Source organism: Quercus suber, unplaced genomic scaffold (assembly GCF_002906115.3).
Source record: "Quercus suber isolate HL8 unplaced genomic scaffold, Cork oak 2.0 scaffold_98, whole genome shotgun sequence".
In the NCBI taxonomy this organism is placed as follows: Eukaryota; Viridiplantae; Streptophyta; class Magnoliopsida; order Fagales; family Fagaceae; genus Quercus; species Quercus suber.
In genome coordinates this window covers 1,515,696-1,542,638 of record NW_027069563.1, presented here as the reverse complement: position 1 = coordinate 1,542,638, position 26,943 = coordinate 1,515,696, and the positions used below count along the sequence as shown (strand labels likewise).

At 34.4% G+C, this 26,943-nt stretch overlaps 2 protein-coding genes across 2 annotated transcripts; both read right to left on the bottom strand.

Moving 5' to 3' along the window:
- Positions 1-3,989: 3,989 nt before the first annotated feature.
- LOC112007166 (EH domain-containing protein 1) lies at positions 3,990-11,875 on the bottom strand. The gene is made up of 16 exons (XM_065774794.1): positions 11,539-11,875; positions 11,320-11,399; positions 9,929-9,997; positions 9,749-9,806; positions 9,516-9,571; positions 9,387-9,429; positions 9,247-9,305; positions 8,357-8,470; positions 8,067-8,169; positions 7,914-7,963; positions 5,869-5,997; positions 5,509-5,760; positions 5,346-5,425; positions 4,951-5,077; positions 4,571-4,714; positions 3,990-4,492 (listed from the first exon to the last, which is right to left on the bottom strand). Exons 1-16 carry the CDS (start codon positions 11,621-11,623, stop codon positions 4,307-4,309), a joined length of 1,635 nt encoding a protein of 544 aa, XP_065630866.1. The 5' UTR covers positions 11,624-11,875; the 3' UTR covers positions 3,990-4,306.
- A 7,116-nt stretch (positions 11,876-18,991) lies between these two features.
- LOC112007158 (uncharacterized) lies at positions 18,992-26,670 on the bottom strand. Its single transcript, XM_024039464.2, has 5 exons — positions 26,086-26,670; positions 23,663-24,112; positions 22,430-22,742; positions 21,650-21,729; positions 18,992-19,558 (listed from the first exon to the last, which is right to left on the bottom strand). The coding sequence occupies exons 1-5, from the start codon at positions 26,509-26,511 to the stop codon at positions 18,992-18,994; spliced, it is 1,836 nt and encodes a 611-aa protein (XP_023895232.2). The 5' UTR covers positions 26,512-26,670.
- Positions 26,671-26,943: the final 273 nt, after the last annotated feature.

Below are 26,943 nucleotides of genomic sequence, written 5' to 3'. Positions count from 1 at the left end.
ATCAGGATAATGAGTTTACAATGGGAGAACTAAAGAAATAAACTAAGAGACCAAAGATTGATAAAGAGACAACGATCTAAATTTAAGGAACAAGATGCTAAAAGAAAGATCCAAGGTTAAAAGATCTAAGGAACAATGATTTTGTCTTGTCATTTTGTACTCGGCTAGCTGGTTGACCCCACTTGAACATATTGTAAAATTATGTCATATTATGTCATATTATTATTATTATTATTATATCTATAATATTATTGTTAATGAAATAACATTCTAACTAAATATTAAGATTTTAGATAAAGTACGGATTTAAAATATTAAATATTGTTAAATGGCAGCTAGGTTTAGAGGCCGAAAAGCAGGCGAGAATACTGCTTTTTGTGGTTTTGATCAAGCATTTGGGTCTCCTTAAACAACGTAGTTTAGATTTGAACGTAGAAGTGATGACCTTCCATACCTTTTTAGGGTGTGGAACTTCTTCTACAGGGGTTAACCAGGCCATCGAATTGCTTTGCTTTGTTTTCTTGTTTGTTCTGAAAAGTGAGACGCACAATAGGTTTTTTTCATCTTTTGTGCGGTGCCCTTTTTCTTATAGCAAACTAGGCCATGACACAAGTAATTCAATATATACTATATTCATGGAAAAAATCGTGGAATCCCCATAAATAGGACAAACAAGATTCGAAAAAGAATATATATGTATGAAAATCTCTACGACTAGTACCACAAAAATATACTATGCAGATATTTTAGGAAAACTCTCCGGAAAGACATTAAAAACATTGTATTTTTCTTTTCTTTGGGGGCTTTTATTTTTGGTTGGTTTTTCATAGCAAAATTCTCAAAAATCTTACCACCTTCTTCTTCTTTTTTTCTACTTCTTCAGAGTCGTTTCTGATTTCTTCCTTGCTCCTTTAATTTCAATTGCCTTTAATTGTGTTGCGTTTTCGGTTTATTGCATTCAAGTCTTGAGCCTGCACGTGAAGGATCAATGATGATACGTTGACCACTGCACTGAAATAGACAAGTACTAAAAAATATTTCGTTTCGAAACGGTATTTTGGGGTGGGTGGGTGGTGGGGTGGTGGTGATGGGAGTCTTAAGAACTTCTAAAGTGAACCTCAAGAGCTCTCACTTGCACAATTAATTTGTTGAGATCAGGATAATGAGTTTACAATGGGAGAACTAAAGAAATAAACTAAGAGACCAAAGATTGATAAAGAGACAACGATCTAAATTTAAGGAACAAGATGCTAAAAGAAAGATCCAAGGTTAAAAGATCTAAGGAACAATGATTTTGTCTTGTCATTTTGTACTCGGCTAGCTGGTTGACCCCACTTGAACATATTGTAAAATTATGTCATATTATGTCATATTATTATTATTATTATTATATCTATAATATTATTGTTAATGAAATAACATTCTAACTAAATATTAAGATTTTAGATAAAGTACGGATTTAAAATATTAAATATTGTTAATAAATTATATGGAATTTGATTGATGAAGAGATATATATATATATATATATATATTAGTGATAATTCTGAAATAGTATACTTGTATTAATTGGTATTGAACTTCATTAACCAAACCAAAATGATATTGACTCCCTTGTGTAGTGGACATTGGTCTGTGACAGTGACAATGAAAAACTTTTGACTTAAATGTCTGTTTAAGAACAACTTATTTAGCTTTTTACTGAAATTTTATAAATATACTTGTACTTTGAAAAATTTTGAAAAAGAGAAAAAATGCTGAAAAATGTAAAATTTTAAAAAGCTATACATAAAAACTAAAAGCCAAAAGCTTAAGCTAATGCTAAACAGACTCAAGTATGAGGTAATTGCACTAAACTTAGGTTTTTTTGTTATTATACATACTTCCCTTCTAATTTATAATAAGACACTCACTGCCTTTAAAGTGTTGAGTATTTACACTGTCCCTTAAATAACCAAAAAAATTAAAGCTTTAAAAAACTCCAGAAAAATAAAAAAGGCTTTTTCAAAATATCTTCAATTTCCTATTACAAAGATGTAAATGACAATTGAAGTAGAAGGTAAAAGAAATTTTACATTTTCTGATTTCTTTTTTAGTCATCCAAGAGAGCTCAGTATATTCATGGTCAGATTGAAATGGGTCTTGAGTCTCTTGACTACTTTATTTCTGTTGGGCAGATAAATGGGCCAGTGCATGGGCCTAAAATTGGCTGGGCACGGGCATACAATTAATGGACTCTTGTTTGCAACTCTTAATTGTACTTATGGCTGTGTTTGTTTCGTGTAAAATGTTTTTCGGAAAATACATATTTTTCGGAAATGTTATTTTTCGGAAAAGGAAAATATGTTTAAGGTGTTTGGGTGAATTATGAAAATTGTTGTGAAAAATATTTTTATGTGTTTGGATGTATTCTAAAATGCTATTTTCCGGAAAATTTTTCATATCAACACAACAACAACAACAATAAATTCCGGCAACAAAAATTCCGGCAACAACACAACAACAACAACACCACCAAATTCCGGCAACAAAAATTCCGGCAACAACACAACAACAACAACAACACCACCAAATTCCGGCAACAACAACGCAACAACCACAGCAACAACAATCAGTTCCTCAAAAGAAAACAAAAACAACAATCAAACTTAAAAAAAAAAAAAAAAAAAAAAAAAAAAAAAAAAAAAAAAAAAAAAAAAAAAAAAGGAGTCTTAAGAACTTCTAAAGTGAACCTCAAGAGCTCTCACTTGCACAATTAATTTGTTGAGATCAGGATAATGAGTTTACAATGGGAGAACTAAAGAAATAAACTAAGAGACCAAAGATTGATAAAGAGACAACGATCTAAATTTAAGGAACAAGATGCTAAAAGAAAGATCCAAGGTTAAAAGATCTAAGGAACAATGATTTTGTCTTGTCATTTTGTACTCGGCTAGCTGGTTGACCCCACTTGAACATATTGTAAAATTATGTCATATTATGTCATATTATTATTATTATTATTATATCTATAATATTATTGTTAATGAAATAACATTCTAACTAAATATTAAGATTTTAGATAAAGTACGGATTTATAATATTAAATATTGTTAATAAATTATATGAAATTTGATTGATGAAGATATATATATATATATATATTAGTGATAATTCTGAAATAGTACACTGGTATTAATTGGTATTGAACTTCATTAATGAAACCAAAATGATATTGACTCCCTTGTGTAGTGGACATTGGTTTGCGATAGTGGCAATGAAAATTTTTTAACTTAAATGTCTATTTAAGAACAACTTATTTAGCTTTTTACTAAAATTTTATAAGTATACCAAGTATACTTGTAGTTTGAAAATTTTTGAAAAAGAGAAAAAAATGTTGGAAAATGTAAAGTTTTAAGAAGCTATACATAAAAACTAAAAGCCAAAAGCTTAAGCCGATGCTAAACAGACTCAAGTATGAGGTAATTGCACTAAACTTAGGTTTTTTTGTTATTACACATACTTCCCTTCTAATTTATAATAAGACACTCACCGCCTTTAAAGTGTTGAGTATTTACACTGTCCCTTAAATAACCAAAAAAAATAAAGCTTTAAAAAACTCCAGAAAAATAAAAAAGGCTTTTTCAAAATATCTTCAAATTCCTATTACAAAGATGTAAATGACAATTGAAGTAGAAGGTAAAAGAAATTTTACATTTTTTGATTTCTTTTTTAGTCATCCAAGAGAGCTCAGTATATTCATGGTCAGATTGAAATGGGTCTTGAGTCTCTTGAATACTTTATTTCTGTTGGGCAGATAAATGGGCCAGTACATGGGCCTAAAATTGGCTGGGCACGGGCATACAATTAATGGACTCTTGTTTGCAACTCTTAATTGTACTTATCACCTCATAATTTTCCACCTAGGATCATCCACTACACAACCATTAGCAGATGCTCTGATACTGATGCAGTGCAAATGCTTGTAGGTTCAATACAAATTTCATGGATAGCCCAAAACACCATGCACTTTATAGAAAATTCTTAATTATGTACATAACAAATATATATAAGACATGCTGGTCTCTATAGCAATTTATCATACTAACTTCCATGGTATTCATACGAAAACAGAGCTATTGAAGGGGCAGCTGATAAATTTATCTATAACAATGGACATTGTTTGGGACCTGGAAAATCAAAATTTGATCTAAACAGTGACGATTAAAGTGCCCATACTTGACAAGGCTCCCGCACCATTGATTTATGGCATGTACTCCACTCAATATTTAACCTGTCCAGTTATCTTGGAAAATACTGGCACTCTTTAATCGTACGGATTTCTAAAATTCTTCAATAGGTCTGGGATATCATAACCTAGCATGTCATCCACAGCTTGTATCATTTTCGGCTTTAACTTCTCAAACTTATCAATATTGTAGCCACTCAAGATCTCCTTGAAGTGATCAACATTTGGGAAATCTCCCGGAGGTAAATGGAACTCCCTTTGAACCTGGATTGACAGAATTGAAAAAAAAAAAAAAAAAACAAGACAACAAAGTTTTAAGCAGACAGGGCAGAGAGTTGAAACCTTTCCAAATTCATCTAACAAATTATCAATGAGCCTCTGCTGAGTTTTAGCTTTTCCAATCATAGCTGGCATCTCCTTTTTAAGATGACTAATAATGTAAGCATGTATCTTTGCAGCTCGGGCACGTTTCACAAATTCATTAATCTGCCAGATAGAAACACCATAGAGAATCACTTCACAAGCAACTTCAAGGAAAAGCAAGAAATTGACCATTGTAAATCAAATAATGAGGTTCCACCCAGGAGACATTTCAGCGCGAAGGAACTTAAACTTTGGCCTACTTTTAGTACATGCGATTTTCTTACCCACAAACAACATAACTATATCTGAAATCATTCAGCAAAATAGGAAATTCCAAAAGAAATGATGCAGTGACTCACCCTACGATCACAGGCTTTCTTTGGAATATCTTTTAGGTCAGAAAGAAGGTCCTCCTGTTCTTTTTCAAAAAGTTCTTTACCAATTGGACCAGTAGCAGATTCATTTACGGGTTTGTCATTGAATGATCTGCCAAAGTGAGGAGAGATGTCAACTACACACAACTCATGATGGAACTCAGGTTCACAAGTGGAAAAAAGAAAAGAAAAAAAGATAGGATAAACAACATTTAATGGGTTCATTAATAGTATATTAGATACGAAGTTATGGGAGATAATACCCAAAATGAGAACAAGCATTGGAAATAAACTTGAAGTGATATACATATATCTGGTGCCTGGTGGAACACCATGAGACTGTAACAGGTAAGTTAGATACCAAATAATAGAGAGCCTACCCAATATAAACACGCATAACCTCAGGAGTGTTTATAACTTTCCCAAGAGACCACATTAATGCTCCATAAACACGCATCAGCTGCAATGTAGGGACATGGGTAAGCAGATTACTACCATCCAATATGCAAGTTTAAGGATTCACTTAGCAGCGAAAACTCTTACTTGTTGGGTATCAATTTGATCTGCCTTGTTTAGAACCACTCTAATCTTGTCATCATGACCGCGTAAAGATGATATCACTCTCTTGAATTCATCGCTGACATCAAGCTTGTGAGGATCAAACAAAAGTAGAATGAGGTCACACTTTGCAGCAAACCATGATGTTACGCCCGTAAAATCATACGCTCTTTGCGTTCGTTGCTTCTCCCCAGACAGAACACCAGGAGTATCCACAAAAGTGATGTGCTCCAGCAGCTTCCAACATAAATTTAAAAATAAATAAATAAATAAAGAGTATGTTTCAGTTGCCACAAAATGACAATACAGAGAATCTTCATGGTGATTCAAGAAAAAATATCTCACAGGATGTGGCATTTGAGAACACTCAAATTTAGACAAAAAAGCAGTTCCAAATGTTGTCAGACCACTGAACGGCATGTCAGCTTGAACAGCTATGGTGTTCCCGGGAATACTTCTTTCATCAGGACCAGACTATAGAAGCAAACTTAGCTAGTCAACACCATTGCAAATAAGATTTTGCAAGTAGCAGAAATATATCACGCACATAGAATACTAAAAGAAAAAAAAATGTATGAAAGGTTACCCAGTCACATGGTAATAAGACAGCCATTTCAATACTAAGATAAACTACAAGGACTTGGAACTAATAAGAAATGTTCATACAGTGCCCCTTTTTCCCCTTCTCTTTATAATAGCAGCTTCTTTAGTTATTGTTAAATTACCGATTGTCCCAAAAACTTAAACTATTAGGATTTGATAAATTTAATCATTTAACTACATATTTCTAACACTCCTGCTCATGTATGGGCCGAAATTACCTTTTAATAGGTGAGACCCAATACATAGGAATTTAAATGGGAGGTAGAGTGGAGGAGACAAGGATCAAATTCAAGATGTCATGCTTTGAGACCATGTTAAATTACCAATTGTCCCAAAAGCTTAAATTATTGGGATATGGTAAATTTAATCATTTAACTACATATTTCTAACAGTTTTGACGAGTATAGAAAAGAAAGCAAAATGGAAGGTCAAACTCTAATAAATATCTCCAAGTTCCAGACCTCATAAAAGAAAGGTACTTCAAGAGCAAGATATGCATTCAATACTTAAAAAAAAAAGGGTACAAACTCTTCCCCATTTTTTTTCCAGTAAGATGATCAGTATAGTTATATTCGTTATTCTGTTTACATTCTTTTTTTCTCACAAACATTTACAACGGGAGCTATAAAAACTTTTTTTTTTTTTTTTCTGAATATCAAAATTTTCTGGAGAAAAGAAATTTACAATTTGGCAGAAAGAATAAAGCAAGGTAGCAAAATTCCATCAAAACAAGAAAGCAGTACTCTGCATGGTAAGAACAAACACTAAGTGCCAACACAAATGAATAATAATCTACTTTTACCATGGACATGATAAGGATGAAGCTCATAAAGCAACAAGGCTCATATTCTAGTGAAAGTTAGGTTAGCAGGCACATTGACTAATTTCTCATTAGTATCAATCATTGTAAGCACAAGGATAATTACTAAAAGGACGTCAACGGACTCTAAACCAAATGCAGATCCTGACCCCAGAAACAATTAAACAAAGAGTGGAGAGTCAGATCATGGGTTCAATCACATAAGTGTGTATGAATTATGTTTACCTATCAAAAATAAGAAAAGAAAAGCAAAAAAGAGATGATGCAAGGATAAGTAGCCGAAGTTGTATACCTATCAGGTAAATGTATCAACATGTCAATATATGAATTACAAGCAAATGTTCATATACTAGTCATCTCAGTAATATTACTTTTTGCATCTCCAAAAAAAAAATAACAGTTTGGTCAAGAATTTTTTCCTTGAGGACTCAGGGAATTTAAAACCTTCCTCACAGAAAACAAACCTTGTGCAAATGAAAGAGGCCCTAAATAATAGAGGCCCTACATAATAGAGGATAAGGAACTTAAAAGTAAAACCACTAGTTTATTGATTGCCATTTCTACAACTTATCTTTGCATGCATAATAATAGTTTTTTTCCCCTGATTGAAATATACATAAACTAGTGCACCACCAGAATCAAATAATTCCATAATGATGGAGATGAAGAAAGGCAAGCAAAAAAAAGGGAAACAAAAACAACAACAAAAATAAAAGAAGATAAAAGTGACAAAAGAAAACAAATAAGGTTCAACACTCACCAAAAATCATCACATTATCAAAGAAAAAGCGTATAAATAATAGAAAGGAACAGGAATAAAAACACTCCATATAATTGATGTTGATTCTGAATATTAAAATGTTGCTTTTAAAATAAAATGAACCACAAAACATTGTCTTAGTTAAAGGTAAATAAGTTAAGACTACTACATTGGTGATAACACCACAGGAGTTGGTTTTGAAGGTACCATGACAACAACAAATCTGTCAGTTGTAGGCTCCGGTCCAATGTGGGCTCCTGTGATGAGCAATATGAAAAATCAGTCACACATATATAGAATCTTTTAAACTAAATTGTGCTTGCTTGTGTGTGCACACACATACACACAGAAGAAACTTGCCTGGATAACCACTCTTGAGCAAATGCTTAATGAATGTTGTTTTCCCAGTGGAATATTGACCCAAAAGCATAACCATTGGTTTTGCATCAAAATCACTATTAGCCTACACAACAGTTTAACAGCAAATAATAAGCTCATAGTCCACCGCCATCTTGGTTCTAAAGTTATCGAACCAACAGTACTATGGATAAATTTCACACATATCCAACAAAATAAAAAACTGAATTAAATACTAGTTTAGCACTTTATGTGGGATGAAGCAAGACAGATAAAGTACATTGTTCACTCACCAGCAACGGGGATACAAAGTCATTAAAACGATAAGTAACTTCTAGTGGTTTCAGCTTCTGAAGGTACAGTCTCTTCAATCCATCAACGATTGATGTAACCGAGGAAAGTGGTACCTAGGAACATACCCAAGAAAATCAGCAAGGCAAAAGATAAATGACTAGATTCTGACATAAGGATTAATGTACCAAAGAACATGTGAAAAAAAAAAGGTTAAAAAAGGGCCAGAAAGGACCACATAGAAATTAGAATTTTTGCTTGAGAATATCGCTGAAAAAAAAATCACAAATTTGATGAAAGCAAAACGTAGTATAAATACTCTTGTTTCTATTATATATTCAATTCACAGAGTTTCCTATTCTCTTTATAGAGAGAGGAGTCATTTCTCCTTTTTTTTCTCTCTAATTCTTCTTCTTTCGTACCCTAAACCCACCACAACTAAACGCAGACAAATCCCTAATTTGTCCTACATCAGATCCCCTCCTCCTCCACCAAACGAGAAGAATGGCAGACTAACAATGCATTACAGAGAGAAAGAAGGCTATTTTTATAAACATAAAAATAATTAATCATTAGTAAGTAATAACAGTATTACACAATAGTCAATACTAGCTTCATAGGTGCAACAAATCTTAAGTAAAATAACCCAAAATGGCCTACATAACAACAGTGAAATGAAATAAAGTGAGCAAAACTGTCAAAATGAGAAAATGCAACTAAAGAAAAAGTCACTTAAGTTTATATACATATATATATATGAACAAAAAGTGATGCACCAAGTTGTGTTCAGAACAACTCCATTAGGATTCAAGTATATATGTATTTTGAAATAAGAGCACAGGACTAATTCAACAAATGCATTAGATGCAAACTTGTAGGCAAGAAAACATACATTTTTTGCAGATTTTGATGAAAACCAATTAGCTGAAGGTGATGGCCCATGCAAACTACCTGCATCACTGCAAATCAGTGCATTTCTAAAAATCCAAAGACACCAGAATGCTTTCTTATTTGCAACAAAAAAGGGCTTACCATTTGATTCAAGTTCACTTGTCTTTTCCTTGCGCTTTTTCTTCTGAATGAATGATATTTTGAAAAATAAGAACTTGCCTAAAAGGAAATTGATGGGAGACAAAAATTGAGGCAAAATAGCATACTTACTGCTATTAGTGCATCCAAACCCTCCATTACAGGAGGTTTCAAACTGCTCAAGTCAACTGCAATAAATAAAATCATTTCAACTTTTAAGCTAAATGGTGACATTAGACAGATAATTCTATGCAAAATAACTACATGTCACACTTAGTGACAGTTGCTAATTTAAACATGAGGCTCAAGGGCTCAACCAATCTAATCATGCACTATAGAGACAAACCTAAACATAAACAGTTTACCGTCACTATTCAGGAGATCATTTGTTACTGCATGACCAGCTTGTGCCAGAGACACTAGCTACATGTTAAGAAGAAAGAACTGGTCAGGTCCTGGAATGAAGAAAAAAGAGAGAGAGAGAGAGAGAGAGAGAGAAGAAGGACTTGACTAGGTTTATGTCATCTAAGCATACTAATTACAACCTGCATAGCAGCGATAAACTCCTTGAAACCAAGGTATCCCTGTCGCTTTGAATCTGCGATTGCCCACACCTGTAAAATAAAAAATAAATAGTTAAGGAAACAAAAATGGTAGATGAACTAATGAAGACCAAAAATAACATTAGTAGAAGTAATAAGTAATAAAAAAAAAAGGGCATGTCAATTAAGGAAGTAGTAGAGAGTATGACTCCGGATAAAATAGAATATAGGAAAAAAAATACATGTAGTCGACCCTGACTAATTTGTTGAGGATCCATAGCCAACACCAAAATTTGGGACTTGTTATTGTTGTGTTGTTAAATTAAAAAATGAAGTACAAGAAGTAAAGAAAATTAATCCACATAGTCTTGAACCAGTTAGAATGGATTCAGCCAAAAAAATTAAAAATAACAGTTAGTATGGTAGCTAATGAGTTCTAATTCAACTAGCACTTCCTTCCCTATAAGTGCAAGGTGGAGGGTGAGATTGTGGGTTCATGACCCATCGGGGGAGTGTGTGTGTGTAACTTACCAATCAAAAAAAGTATGGAAAGAGTTCAAAGAACAAACACAAGCAATCCAACACTAATGGCTAGTTTGGATGGAGGGGGAGAGAGAGGAGTAGTGTTAGCTAGAAATTAGAGTAGAGTTGGCCAGAAATTAGAGTAGAGTAGGCTAATTTCCAGCCAACTCTACTCCCCTCCCTCCCCCTCCACCCAAACTGGCCATAACGGAGTAGTTCTAAGACCACTCCATTTCACAACTTTTTACCATAACTCTGATGTGATAGATTATGAGTAGTTGTCTATCACCTACACATGGACCCACTTTTTTTCTTACACCACTCGTACTCTGCCACATCATAGTTGTGACAAAGAAGTTTTGAGATAAGTTGTGGGAATAGATTTTCTCACCATAAGGTGGTAAATGAGACGTTCAAACCGTGTTAAAATTATTCAATGCACCTAGTATGCTACACCATCATCTCACATAAACGTGGGCCGTGGGTCCCGCACATGGTTCCTAACTCATACGTGCGGGAGAGGTCATATGCACTGGGTGTACCAAATAGTTTCTCCAAACCTTATCATCTAACATATAAGCCAAGAAAAGTCAGTACATCAACTAATCTATAGTTTATGAGATTCCAATAAAGCTCGCTCTGCTACAACATATGTCAAACATTTGCTTAGGGTTTTACAAAATCACAGTAACTAAACCACTAATAGCGTTTATAAAGCTATTCGTATAAGAAATTATCAAATAATACTAACTACTGGTACTAGTAAAAAACAAAGCAAAAACAAGAAATTAAGAAATGAAAGCACTTGCAAAACCTATTCTTAAAAATATAATCAAAATTAGCGAAGAAAAAAAAAATTAAGGAAATCAGACCTGCTTGAGATCTTGCCTGGACAGATTCGACATGGCGAAGAACTTCGTAGCATCATTACCGGTAATGCGGCCATCGGTATCTGAACAAAAAATGAAACGTATAGTTTAAACATTTAAAATTTTAAAAATTTCTTTTCGTTTCTTCGATTTGTTTTTTTTTTTTTCTCGGGAACCAAACAGAGGAGTGGATATGAAAATTTCGTGTACGGTAGTACGTACCTGCATCAGCGTAATTGAACCATTCCTGATAGATCTGCTGGTGCTCCTTGGAACACGTAGTGATTGGAATCGAAGCGATCTCCATGGTAAAGTAGATTCTTTACTTTCTGGATTTTTCCAAATTTTGAAAATGGGAGATATACTTCGTCTACTATATATGGAAATTTAAACATGAATTTTTTTCAGAAATTAAAAAAAATAAGAAAAACACTTTCTCTGATTTCTTAGCTTTTGTTTCGGGATGTTGTGGGGGAACAGAGAATGACTGAATGAGAGACACCTATTTGCCAAAGAATACAGCAAAATGTAAATGCGCGATCGTGACTCGAGACGAGGTGTGTTACACGATAACGTCGTCGTTTTCAATGCACATACGACAGCGTTTACAGAGAGAGAGAGTAAAGTTTACGGTTAAAAGTTTAAAGTTTTGAACTGTATATGTTAACGGGCACGCGCCAAAGAGAGAAAAGTATAAGCTGTGATCGCACCTACAGAATGGAAAACCAACGTTCTTCTGGCCGTTTGGTACGGAATATATTTTCCTTCTCTCTCTCAAAATTTTTATTTTTAAATTAAAAATAGGTTGGTTGAAGAAAAAACGTGGAGCTTTAAAAATGAGGATGTCAATGTGTTGGATTTGATTTTTGGACTCAATTCAACTCTAAATTGTAAAAGGGTTTGAAAATTTTCAAATGGATTTAGAGTGGATTTGGGTTCACATTTTAAAACACACTAGCATTTAGGATAGGTTTGTGTTTGGGAATGATTTAAATATCCTTCTATTTCTCTCTTAAAACATTGTTTAATTTAGTGTACAAGTATTTAGGGTTTACTAATAATTAAATTTTGTTAAATAGAACTTTAGATGTTTAACTTTAGGTTAAATCCCATATGATCTAAATGCTAAATTTTAATCTAGCTCATGATTTAATAAATGAATGAATTTGGACTGTTGTGGGTCTTTCAAATACATATGGATGGTATATCACTACATAACTTTAGTGTGATGGTCACTGGTGTGATGATCATTCTACAAATACAAATTTTTGTAAAGTCAGTAAGGCTCCGTTTGTTTTGGCTTCAAACTGATTCCGAAAATGATTTTCTGGAAAATACGGTGTTTGGTTCTTATGGAAAATACAGTCAACGGAAAAAATGATTCACGTTGATCGGAAAATAAGGCATTTTGAACGGAAACCAATTTACACTCTTATTTTACCTTCAAAGCATTTCTGGAAAATACACCCGAAGAGAGAGAGTGAGAGAGAGCCCAAGCACACTCCACCTGAAGCACGTCCTCGCTGGTCAGATCACCATCCTCATCGCCGTCGCCTCCTTCGTCCTTGATCTCGTCGCCTCCTTCGTCTCCGATCTCGTCGCCTCCTTCGTCACCGATTGCACCAAGATTGCGCCGCCCTCTCGATCATGCCAAGATCGCGATCACGCCAAGATCGCGATCACGATGCCAAGTTTGTGCCTACGAGATCGCGCCATCCTCCTCTGGGCCAGATCATCATCTTCGATCTCATCGTCGTCTTGATGCGCCGCCCTCTCGATCTCGTCGTCCTCCTTTGATTTTTTTTTTCGTTGCGGTGGTGTGGATGGTGGATTTTCTGTGGGTTTTGTGTTGTGTGGTGGTGGGTTTTGTGTGGATAGTGGTGGTGGATTTTCTGTGGGTGCAGATGTGTGGGTGGTGGTGAATTTTGTGATATAAAATTTGTTTGGAATCAGAGAAAATTGCTGAGAAAATGTGAGAAAGTAGTAGGAAAATAGCATTTTCAAATGCAACCAAACACATGAAAACATTTTCTAGGAAAATTTGAATAATACTGCCAAACACTTGAAAATATTTTCCTTTTTCGGAAAATAGCATTTCTGGAAAATAGATATTTTTCGGAAAATATTTTACGGGAACCAAACGGACCCTAAGGTGGATGGGTGGATAAGTTGGAGTTCATGTCTCAGATAAAGAAAAAAAAAAAAAAAAACATATGGGATAGATTTAGAATAGAATTTTTAAAAATTTAATAGGTTAGTGTCTTAGTGAAAATATGGTATGTAAAAGGTTTAAAGGGTTTGGATTTGGAAAAGCCTTTTCATCTTGTGTTTGGATGAATAATTTTTAATTGAGAAGTGTTATGTTCACAACAAAACATAGGTTTATTTTATTTTAGAAATATAACAAATCATAGGTAGTTAGTTGTTATTGGTTATAAATTGAGCTTACTATTGAAGTTACTTTTTTATCCATTAATAACAATTCATAACAATTTGTCACATAAGATTTGTTGTGAAAACATTTTAAAAATGTTGTGAACATAGCATTTTTTTTAATAACACACAATTTGTTTTAATAAGTGTACGGGGAATGGTCCTAGGCCCACTGAGCCTTGAGCCCAGGCCTTATAGGACAGTGCATAATCCCATTCTCGTTGGACCTTTGGTCTTGGGCTGAACGCACTTTAAGGCCCAAGCTGAGCCCAAGTACAATAATGAGTCCGTCTTGTCTTGAATGTGTCAAAGGCAAGCACTAGCCGATCAATTTTAACTTGATCAGGAATGTGCTTGCTCAAGACAACCTATGTTCTTGGCAGCCTGGTATTGCCTTGGGGAATATCGCTGCCAAGCAATCTTTTGGAGGCTAGAACCAGTTCCCAACAGAGCATATTCTCGTCAGGAATAATTAGTTTGGACCCCACCCACACGAGTGAGACCAGAAAGTAATCATAATACCTCCACCCACCTCAAGCAATAAATAAGAGAATGGAATGAGAAGAAGGGGTTGGCAATTCTAGAGAGAATATATATATATATATATATATAGAGAGAGAGAGAGAGAGAGAGAGAGAGAGAGTGAACTAGCAAAACCAGGGGAAAGAGCAACACAAAGAGGAAAGTAAGGGTGTTCACTGGGGTTAGGGGAAGTTATAGTATCACTTGGAGTGGAACTGCCCTTAGTAGTAAACACTAGGCCCACTCTACAAGTAAGTTGTAAGCCCAACCCTAGGCCCGGTCCATTAAGCAAAAGTTGTGTGCGCACAATAAGTAATAACACAGAAATTTTACAAATGATGGGATTTAAATGACCATCATGACAATGATAGGCTCTATATGGAGAGTCCGGGTTTATGGGCATTTGAACAAAATACAATTTCAAAATTTAACCAAAAAGTACAATTTTATATTTTAAAAAATTAGGACCAAATATCATAGGATTGAATTCTCTAAATTTTTTTTTTTTTTTTGAGAGAGAGATTCAACTTATAAAGTCCACTCCTGATGATAGCTCTTTATCATCAGACCAAAACATCAATTAATTTTTGGTGTAGGCAGGAATTGAACCCCAGATCTCTTATTCAACCATCAGAGACTTTTCCAGTTGATTTAGTTGGAACCCACACAATTAAAATCAGCAATTGCATTGCCATTTTAAAGAAGAAAAAAAAAGAAAAAGAAAAAAGAAATACACACAATAAATTGTGACATTGCAAGAGAATTTATGCGGTAATGTGTTTAGGCCTTTTGGGATTGCCCACGAGCCCATGAAGTCTGGCTTACTCTGGTGTTTTTCCCACTTCTGGTTACCTGCATTTTCAATGGTACATTGTTATGGTGGAACACTTCGAAGAAGATAGTGTTGCTTTTATTGTCATGGCAGCGTGGGCAATTCGGACTAATAGAAACGAAATTATGGTGGTTAGAAGAAGAGTATGCTGGAATTAATACATTGGTGTGGTCATTATCTAGATGAATGTCATGCAGCACAGGTGGTTCCCACGATGCCATCTCGGAAGGTTGAAGTCAATTAGTCACCTCCTTCAGCTCCTTTCTGCAAAATTAATGTGGATGGGCTACTTTTTTCAAACCATAAGAAAGCTAGGGTGGGTGTTATTATCCGAATGAGGAAGGAAGAGTGATAGCTGCTCTTAGCATAAAAAAAATTAAGGCTCCACCTGGGGCCCTTGATACTGGAGCAAAAGCTTTTGAAGCGGTCTTTAATTTTCTAAGGATATGGGTATTCATGATTTTATCTTGGAATGTGACTCTCTCATTAATTCCAAGGCTTTGTGTAAATAATCTTCATCTCCTTCTTCTGTTGCACCAATTGTTTATGGCATGTTATCCTCTATGCATGAATTTAGGTGGGTATAGATCTCCCATGTATGTAGATAAGGCAATCGCCCTACTCTTTTGTTAGCTAAATATGCTTTTAGCATTGTCGATTTCTTTATTTGGATTGAAGAGAGTTTTTATTTTTTTAGAACTAGCTTATCTCCATAATGTATTTGTTGCCTTTCATTCTGAATAAAGAATAAAGTTGGTTTCTTTACCATATTAACAAAAAAAAAAAAAAAATTATGACATTGGCTTTATACAGGGAGAAGGTATACCCAAGTACAAGTATATTTATCTTCTCACTCGTAGTAGGTGAGCCCTACTCATTAGTGAAACCCACTTGTTGCGAGAGAGAATATATATATATATATACTTGAAACGGGGTAAATTTTTCCCTACATAAGGGTATTTAGAGTACTTGGCCTAACTTGCTAGCCTCATCGACTAAGAAGGGGCAAGCACAGCAACTATGTGGACACCTTCATTTAGAGCATTATTATTAGTGGTGCTAAAATGCCATATTGCTATTTTTAGCACCACCATTTCTAAAAGTAATCTGCAATGGTGGAGTTAAACTTAAAAATTTTAGCTCCTCATCTACAGTACACAACCATCTATAGTTGTGTACTGTAGCAATAAGCTAAAAAAAAAAAATTATTTTATTAAACCTCCCATTAAAATAATCTTTCTTTCCCTTTTTTTTTCTTTTCCCGTTACAGACTCTTCGTTTTCCCCAAGCTCTTCAGTTCTCTCTTTTTCCATCCCAGCCCAGCTTCAGCCATCTTTCTTCCTCAACTCGCTTTCGATACAAGCCCATCGCTGACCCATTTTCGGCATTTGTGTTTGTGTTTCGATATGGCTTTTGGCGTTTGTGTTTATGTTTTAGCATGAATTTTGGGCTATATTTGTGTTTCGGGTAGGGTTTGTGTTTCAAGCATGGGTTTCAGCCAAAATTGGAAATTAATACTGATTTTCAAACGATATAATCAGTAGGTATTGTTTTCAAACTATATTTTTTACTAACATCTTGAGTCTAAGAGACTCAATTTTGGGCCTATAAATCAAGTTTCAAATACTAGATTTCCATTATCTGATCGCATCTGATGCGACATTTTTTCCACGTGGTGACCACCTGGAAATTGAGTCTCTAAGACTCGATTTATAAGCCCACCCAACATATTCAGCCTCCTTACATTACAAAACATTCACCCCACCTTCTCATCAGACTAGAAACCAAAGAACCCACAACTGCCCGATCCAGCCAGACCACGCCACCATTGCACCATTGCACCACTGCGCCAGACCCAAGTCGCGTGACCCAAGCCATGCCACCCAAGCCGCGTGACCCAAGTGAGGTGAGCTCTCTCTCCTCGAATTCTTTCTCTCTCTGATTTGATGGGTTTTAGGGTTTTTATTTTTTTGATCTGGATTTTAAGTGGTTGTTAGGGGTGGATTTGGTTGGATTTATGCTGAGTTGTTGGATTAATGCTCGGATTTGTGGGTTGGATTTATGCTGTGTTTGTGTTTTGTACCCTAACACTTGCGAAAATTTCATCTTTTGATGGTGGCTAATTTGTGTTTGTGTTTTGTACTCCAACACTTGCGAAAATTTCATCTTTTCAGTTTGAACGTTTTATAGAACAAATCGAGTATTTAAGCGTTGATATATAGACTGAGTTTTTGAGACTCGATTTCTAAGTGGACAAACTGCCACCTCAGACTTGATCAAAACATGAGAACCAACCCTCAAAGACTCAATTTATAGCTCAAAATCGAGTCTCTTAGACTCGAGATGTTAGTAAAAAATATAATTTTGTAACAGTGCTTACTAATTATATTGTTTGAAAATCAGTGTTAATTCCCAATTTTGGCCCATAGGTTTCCATTTGGGTTTGTGTTTCGAAAGTGGGTTTTGGCCTCTCTCTTGTGTTTTGAGCATGGGTTTTTAGCCTCTCAGTTTGTGTTTTAGGCTGGGTTTTGTTGGTTGTTGTCGATCTGTGGATTTTTTTTTCTTGTTTTTTTGATCTAGGTTTTTGCCCATAGTTCTGCTCATTTTTTTTTCTTGTTTTTCTACTCTTTTATTTTCTTCTTCTTCGCTAGTTTTTTATGGGTATTGGTTATAGTGGTGGGGTTGTGGCTGTGAGGTGGTTTCCATGGCTTTGATGGTGCTTGTGGTTGTGTTTTAGCTGTTAAATGAAATATTATTTTATTGTAGTTTTTATATTATTTTATTATGTTATAAATTAAAATAAAACCTCTGATGTTGGATTTTTGTAAAGTGAGAAAGTAAAATAAATCAAGTAGTTTTTTGTGGTGCCAAATAGCTAAAAAAATAGCTCCATTTTTATGGATACTTTTATGTTGTTGTTAGCACATTCTTGGGTTGATTTAGAATTAGCTATTCGAAACAAACCTTATCAATTTCATTTTTTTAGACAATCACGTTATCAATTTCCTTTTTTCTTTTTTTTCTTGTTTTCAGGGAATTGGTAATACCATTATCATTTTCAAACAAATTTTGTTTCACCATTGGCCATCTCCTAAATTATTTTGCATAAGGGGTAAAAATCCAAAAAAGAATAATAATATTTTACATAAAGCCTTCTTACAACGGTCATTTCACTATTTTTTTTTTTTTTTTTGTAAGAATCAAACGTAGTGCCTTTTATTCAATGAATATCATCAAAGTTTTCCAAAACACAAGAATGAAACTGTGGTGGAACATCCTCCATCCACATACTATAATCTGAAACATTTAAAGTAAAACGAGCTAAAACATGAGCAACCATATTACCCTTTCTCTTAACATGAGAGTAGTGTAATTTACTAAAACATCTAGCCATAACAACTCCAAACCCTGATTTTTGCTCCCTACTGAATAGTGCACCACCAAAATTGACCTTTACCATGTCCAAGATAGGAGCTCTCCAAAGAACTCGAATCGGTGTGGACTGTGGTAGAGAGGGATGCTGCACCGCCTGGAAATCCGTTAGGAATTCTTTGGCTACGTTTGCGAGCTGATTTGGACTGCAACAAGGTTGGTTAGTTCTGACTCGATTCCTATGTGTCCATATTTTCCAAACTGTGACCGAGAACAAAGTGATTTTCTCGTCCATGAAAGCTACGCCCTGACCCTTACTATCTCGGATTACAACTCCTGCACCCAGATAATTTTGTTCTTGAAAATAGCATCATCAGAGTTCACATTCAAAATCGGCCATGGAGTTGGTTTCCAGATGGCACAGTGTAGAGGTTGATTGGACTAATCCGGTTCATTGCCCTTCATTGCTATTGTTGAGATCTTTTTCTTGTCTGGTATATTGACCATATTAGACACTTATCGTTGGGATTGCTGGGAATTAGAGTTAATAGGAGCAAAATTTGGTGAGCTGTCATGCGTGGTTAATGCTGCTCCAATATCAGTTATTTTTGCTACTAATGTATCACGCTTTACTTCCACAACCAAAATAAGAGGTGCATTAAACAAGCTGGACTCATTAATGATTGGCTGGGATTTTGGACTTCCCATAGTAGTTGTAGAGTTTGAAACCATTGCTAGCTTTGAACACAATGTCAGCATTAATGAGGAATCAATCCCATAAAACTTAGTTTCCATATCTGTTGTAACGTTGGCTTGCACTGTCAAAACAGTTTCTTGCACCATTTCATTGCCACCTCCCTCCGTTGAAGCTGCATTGCCAAATTCATTATTGTTGACAGCATCCTTTTCGCTCCATGTAGGTTGAGATAAGGTCCTCTCAAACATCCCAGGCATCATAATTACACCTTTACTTGCTGAACAGTGAGGAGAAGCCTGAAGTGATGGACCAGCTTGTAGTTCTGAAACCCGTAGGTTGCCTTTGCTTTGAGTTCCTATTTCACCATTCTTGTCATCATGACTTAGCTTACCACGCCAATAGCACAGATTCAAGATGAACTTCTAAGATCGCTAATCACTTCAAAAGGTAAAACCAGAATCCTCCCTCTCTGAGAGAGACATACATCGTCAAGTATCTATGAGTTCCTCCATTACGACAGGTTGGAAGAAAAAATGAAATAGAACTGCATACAGAAGGAGACAAAACACTGCTTCCCTTACTCCCAAAAGAAAACCCCACAAGCTCTAGAGATAAACTTGTTATCTCTAGAGAGACAAAACAAAACACTCCTTCGTAAGGAAGGGACAAGAAACTTCTCGGTCATTTCACTTGGAAAGCGTGAGTAGAAATTGGAATATAAAAAACATTAACTACTTTTTTTGTCTTCTTTGGTGAATGTAAGAGCAATAGAGTATTTGCATAAGCTTATCTAAAATAACATAAAGCCCAAAATTATGAACTGATTATGCCCAAAATAACATGAAATTAATAACATGAACTCTAAAAATTACCCACATTAGATTATGAACTGGTTATGCAAAATGAGATTTTGCTATAATGCTTGTGCATGCAAATATACAAGCCACTTTAGCTCGTGCAAAATAATTTTTTATTATTTCTTTCTGTTTCTCGAGGGTGAATAAAGATTGTGGATAATGGTTACTGTGTATGAAGAAAGATAATTGATTAAAAAATCAAGAAAAATTAATATTTTAATGAAATAGATAATAGAATAGATAATCAAATGTGGTTGTTTTGAAAATGGTTAGCTAAAATAGAAAAAGTAAATTTTTATTATAAAACAAACAGTAATTTTTGCATAAATTGGTGTCAATGCTCTTTGTAAGGACCAGATTTGAGTTCCCAGCCCAAAAGCTGAATGGACTTAGGGCCAAGAAGCTCAAAACAATGAATTTGTAGAGAATGAGTTAAAAAATTGGGCTTTCATAAATCAGACAAACACTAAAGTAAATTCAGATGACAAATGAATGAAAATAGACAGGTTTATGTTGAAGAAAATTGTCCTCGGCAAAGTCCGAGGAGATCTGTTCTTATATATTTCTTTCATGTTTGATTATAAAGTCTGTTCTTAATGCTATAGTGTTTTTTCTCTTAGTTTCTCGATCCCCTTCTCCCTTTGCCTCTTCCTCCTTTTATACTCTCTTCTCCTTTCATCTTTGTCCTCCACGTGCATGCCAAGTGGCTGGTGTTGATACTTGTCCCATCAGCATCTTCTATAAGTCTTGTGTAGTAGCTGTAAAACTGATAACCACTGTTCAGGTATCACCTCCACATTAATGCGGCTAGAGAGTTAGCTGCAGTGCATTTAATGCGATGGCAGCAACTTTCCCCTAAGATATTTTAGGACTCCTCCCTGTTTGATGTCTCTGCAATGCTTATCCGTGCCAACAGAACTTCCTGGAACGTTATCATGGGCGACAGACCACCTCTTCAGACCTCAGCTTTGGCTAGTCGAGTAGGCATTTATCCTTGGCCCACCCTCTTGAGCCATTATGACCAAAACTAACCTTTTTATTTGCTAACACAGTCCCTTCTGACCAAGATTTTCCCTCCTCAGACAACCTTTCATCCTTGGCTTAGGCCACAGGCCCAAAATATAAATAGTTAATGAACCCTTAGGCCCAATACCCCTACACTCTTGATGTTGATCTATAGGGGAGTTAAATTTATTTTATTTTGAAAAGTAATGAGGTCTATGAACAATTCAAAACAAAGAAGAATGTCAATATAAATTCTGTAAATCTCAAGATAATTTTGTGTAATTTTCCCATTTCACAATAGAAAAATAAAGGAATAAAGAAATAAAAGAAAAACTTTAATAAAGTATAATAAACCATAATTACATGAATATATTAGATTTAGAGAAAATTTCCGAAAGGAGAAGGAAAAATACAATGAATTTTTTTTAAAAAATAAAAAATAAAAAATCAATACTTAACACATACATATAACTTTAACAAACCCCAACTCTACCTGGAAAAAGTATTTTATAAGCGTGTATAAATCTCGCATACTATAAGAGAATGGTCTCATGAGACCGTTACATCTATACAGTCCTCACCCTCAAAGGGGAGAATCAAGAACAATGTNAATACCAATATGGTGTGGAGTGTAGTCCTGTCCAATGTGAACCCATACACCGTAATCCCTGCTCTATTATTCTCAAAATACGTCACTGTAAAAAAAATTAAAAAGAAAATCAGATCGGAAAATAAATTGAAAAGTATATTGGATGTTACACATACATCATAATGTTAATTTAAGTAAAATCAATGCTTCTTTCTATAAATTAAAAAAAAAAATAATAAAAAAAAAATAAAAAAGAGAAAAAGATCAATGTAAGCATATTATCCATGTACAGAGTTGAGGTTTGAAGTAGATTTACTCCAACTCATTACATGGTAGCTCAAATGAATAGTTATGTAACTTGTTTAAATGATATAATGAGTCATGTGATTTAATACTTGCGAATAATACAACCGCATATCCTTAGTGCAATGGTCACTCTACAAGTATAAGTGCTTGTGAGTGCGGGGGTAAGGGTCAAGTCTTTATAAAGGAGTTTCATATACATATACACTAAGATTAGATTAGAGTAGAATTTCTATCTTGTAAAAAAAAAAAAAAACATGCAAATAATATTATAAATCGCCTTGTAATGGATTGAAGGAGATTTATCCTTTTGGATTTGAAAGAAATCTTTTTCTATCTATTATTTCTCAAATCTACAAACACTATTATTTTTTTGAAGGACAATTAATTTAACTATACAATTTATTGGGTAATACAACAATTTAATTGGAAACTTAACGTGCAACCCCTAAGAAACTATACATACAAATAAAAAGAAAGGGTTATGATTTTTTGTGACTTACCTAGAGCTTGTCTTTTCTGAAATGATATGGTACTATAGGCATAAGATGGTATCAACTTGTTGTTATCTAGGTCATCTTCCTCATCACCGGCTTCGTCACTGTCCGATTCTTCCCGGGCACCCATAGTAAACTGCCGAGCATAGGTAATCTGAGCTGATGGAGTACTCTCACCATCAGCAACATCAAAAGAGTCTACGGTGGCGCAAACGTGCCACTTGGCAGCAAGGCATGTGACTGATTGTGCCTTGTGTGTGATCTTTGTCGCACTCCTCAATAATATCAAGAGCCCAGCTAGGAGAGTCATGGAGCATAGCTACAGTAAAACAAACACATCATCTTAGAGCACATATATAGGCTTATAATATTTTTTAAAATACTAAAATTACTATCAATTTTATTACAAATTACTGTAATTGTTACCGTATCAACAATATAATAAACAAAAAGTTTTTTTTTTTTTTTTGGATAATTGAATAGTTACTTGGGAGAGATACAAATTAAGTGATATTCATAGCTCTCCTAGCTAATTTGATACAATTTTCAATTTGAGTTCCTATTATACTCTGAAATTGTCAATACGTTGACACCATCTACTTATTTAAAATTAATTTGCTGACATTACTCCATGATTTTAACTTTATATTATGATGTTATCAAAAAAAAAAAAAAAAAAAACTTTATACTATGAGAATAATGGTCCTATATATCCTATTCGGGGTGAGAAATAAATGTTCGAAAAAATTTGTCTTAACTATTAACCACTAAAGATTAACAAATATTTTGTGACAAAAAGACAACACATATCAAAGAAACTAATATCATACTAGTATTAGCCAAAAGAGTTAAGATGTGTCTTATTTCTTTTAAAAATCCTCAGGTATCATTCTCCCCCAAAAAACGACACTTCCTAAGCCATGGAAAAATTAGTGAATTGGTAAATTACTTGAAAATTCAATACTCCACCAAGATTTTTTTTTTTTTATTTTCATTTTAATAATTGTGGTAAAATCTTGTAAAATTCACAAACATTTCTTAAAGATCAATAGTTATCTCATATGTGGTGTAACAAAGAATTATACTTCAACAAATGTGTTGTATCCACAATGTTGCTGTGGTACATGTGATATTACCGTTACGTCACATGATGTAGGGTTGATAAGTACACAACAAAAACCTGCTATTTTATTGAACTAAAAAGAAGGAATTGGAATTTACTCAATTTAGAAGGCGTACCGCAAGTTCTCCAGCTGTATATACACTAACCTCCGCACCACTCTTGGTTGTGATGAGCAACGAAGCAAGCTGACTGCCTGTGACAAGGACCAGGAGCAACAATATGAACGCACGGTACCTATGGCTTATGATCCGTAGATGTCTTCTGATCCTAAGGTGTTCGGACAACACGGGCCCCACGTCATTATCCTGATGGAATATTGATGCGAAGTCTTGTAGCCGTAGGATCTGGAGGTAGCAGATCAGACGGAACAGGATGCACACCAGGAAAATAACGGTAATGCGATAGAGCCACGAGCAGATCTCCATTATGCATGCTACTGCGTCGCTCACGTAAACATTTCCCAAGAAGGGAATTTGTGAGGCCCCAGATGCGTACCACCATATCTTGTATGCACTCTCAGCCACAAAGCAAGGGGTGACAAAGACTGATAGGATTTTCAATGATCTCTGTATTAAAAAAACCAAAAACAAAAATTGGGATTAGTAGTTAAAAAAAAAAAAAAAATCAGTTAGTACTTAGTAGCTATTAAGTCATAAAAAGATGATGTTGATACATTGGAAAATTAGACACATGGGAAATGTCATTTATATTGGAGAATATTCACAAGAGACTTGGTTTGAGTTTATTGCTTCATTCAATGCACTAAATTTGGAAGGATGATAACAACTGCTTTGTGCATTGACAAGACCTATAGACATTGAAATTTATGATGGGCTCAAATGAGATGATCTGCAATCTATGTAAAATAGAGAGGGTTTTGTAAAATAGCTTAAGGGAGGAATAATTCAATATCACTAATTTAGGAAATTAGCCCAAGGGAAGAATAATTTAATATCATTAATTTACAATACTCTTTAACCTTTTAAAAATAATATTGATGCATTGGTTACATAGGCACATAGAAGATGTTAATTAAATTAGAAATTGTTGACAAAATTAGTTCATGTTATATCAACTAGAGTGGATAAACTCCTATATAAAAAAAAAGGTGTGGATAAACAAAGAGCATTTAGTTTTAATAGACTTATTTTTATTTTTCCACAATGACAGGCTACTTTCTTCTATTTTTATTTTTTGCAGGTTAGAATTACCAATATTTTGAGGACCGAATAACTAAGGAAATGACATGTGAAGCTTTCTTTGTTACATAATGAAGAAGAAGCCCAGGAAAGTTGTTTTTAGTAAATATTAAATGTGGCTTTTAATTAGTCTTAGGAGTTTTTTTGGTACATCATCATTCATCAGTCAACGTGGTATTCTAATTGTGTAAATTAGCTCTGAGTTTAAGACTTCTATAGTCTTAACTTCTTAAAGAGTGTGTCAACTGGTCCCAAGGCCTAAAATCTTCCTCTTTTCCGGAAGTAAAATATAACAAAATGCTAGTTCTGACTTTAATAAGATGGAGCATTATGCGTATGAGCTTAAAACAACTATAGTAGCAAATAGGATTGCAAAAAGCCAAGAGCTTTATGGCACAATTTCATTACTTAACATTAACAAAGCTATAAACAAAGTCAAGCAATCATGAAATAAAATAATTCGCCTAGGTTGGCTTCACTCATTTATCTTAATGAGTAGCCCAAAAGAAAAAAGATGACAATTTCCCTGCAAATCTAAATCCATAAACTACTTCCTAAGCTATTTGGTTCTTCACTTTAGCAATTACTAGACCTATTATTTTCTGTTCACCGTTCAACTATACAATTGTACACTACTTCACCTTGTTCCCATGAATCTTTTTTATTTATGAGACCCACCAAAAAGGTCCCTTCATTTGTCTTTGCATATAAAAAAAACTTTTGTGGTTGGGAAGTAAGGAACTTTCCAGCCTATTCAGGACCTATTCTTTCACTTCTGTAATCAAACTCACAGCTTGATTGACGCTGTAATCTCGGAAAATCTTGGGATCTTCATAATTACACATGGTTCATGAGAAATATTCAAAAAGGCACCAACTAAAATTTTAAAAAGCTCTCTTACAATCCTAGTTTTCAAGCTAAGAGTTTTTTGAAACCATTTTTATTCCAATCTTTAAAATCATCAGATCAATTTGAAAATTGAATTATTGACTCTAAAGATATAATAATACAGAGAAGATAAAAATTGTTTCAATTGGAAGATAAAGAGAAAAACAAAGAATACAACTGCGTAAACAGATGTACATATAGGAGTAAAAAATAGAATTCATTTTTTCGAAAATAAAAAACTACCCTTATTAATATATTATATAAATCAAGCAAGCTAGTATTCCAGAGGCAACAAACCAAGAGTCCTACAATTTAGTAAGGAAAAAAAAAAAAAAAAAAAAAAAACTAAAAGTACTCATGTAAATCCTAGGAATGAAGATAAGATTGGTTAGTCTAAAAACAGTAAAACAAAAATCGCAAACTAAGATTTGAGAAAAACATGGGAAACTCACATTGAGTTGTTCGGTGTAACCATTTCGCACCGTCTCGCTCTCATCAACGAGTTTGTCGAAGAACAAGAACCTCCGAAGCCCGAACTTCCTGACGAAAGTTGAGAGGCACACGAACGACAAGGTGGCGACGCTGCTGAGCGAGAGCTGAACGACAGTGTCGAAAGGCCTGGAGTGTCTGCTATCGCAGGTGGAGCAAGCGAGAACGAAATGAGAGATGGCGGGGACGACGATGGCGAAGAGGATGAACATGGACCAAGACAGACAAGCTCTCCACACGTTCGATTGGTCCACGCACATCCATTGGAGATAGGATCTGAAGCTGTGTAACTCGTCCTGTGCGTGTGAAATGCTCCGTGCAAATTTGTTTTTGTTGTTGCTGTTGTTGTTGTTGTTTCGGTTTATCAAGGGCTCCCTATTGTCTCCCATGTTGAGAGAGAGATTTATGGGTTACTGGTTTGGTCCTTTGGAGTTCGAATGTATATTTTGGGAGGTTTAAGGTTTATAAATAGAGGGACATGTGAAGAAGTGAGGTTGGGTTTGCTTCAAAAGTTTGTTTATTGTTGTATATATTAAAAAAAAGGTTTGTTTATTAATCCATTCTTTTTTTATATACGATTAATCCATTCTTTTATATTTAGTAAATGACTAAATTAAGTTTAGTATTCTTCTCCAAACAAAAAAAGTTTAGCATCTTTACCATTGACACAACAACTTTCACTATAATTTATATAATTGTTGAGATTCCGTGTCCATTTGCAATCAGTTTATCTAGTTTTTTCTTAAAAGTTTTTTTTTTTTTTGGTTGAAAGTATACTTAAACCTTGAAAAAAAAAATTGAAGTTTTAAAAAACTGTATAT

Coding starts and splice junctions, on each gene's coding strand:
- LOC112007166 (XM_065774794.1), bottom strand. CDS start 11,623: ATGGAGATCGCTTCGATTCCAATCACTACGTGTTCCAAGGAGCACCAG. Junction 8,170..8,356: donor ACTTTGTATCCCCGTTGCTG/GTGAGTGAACAA, acceptor ACTGTTGTGTAG/GCTAATAGTGATTTTGATGC. Junction 5,426..5,508: donor ATCAAATTGATACCCAACAA/GTAAGAGTTTTC, acceptor CCTACATTGCAG/CTGATGCGTGTTTATGGAGC.
- LOC112007158 (XM_024039464.2), bottom strand. CDS start 26,511: ATGGGAGACAATAGGGAGCCCTTGATAAACCGAAACAACAACAACAAC. Junction 22,743..23,662: donor ATACAGCTGGAGAACTTGCG/GTACGCCTTCTA, acceptor GTTTTACTGTAG/CTATGCTCCATGACTCTCCT. Junction 21,730..22,429: donor TCAGAAAAGACAAGCTCTAG/GTAAGTCACAAA, acceptor TTTTTTTTACAG/TGACGTATTTTGAGAATAAT.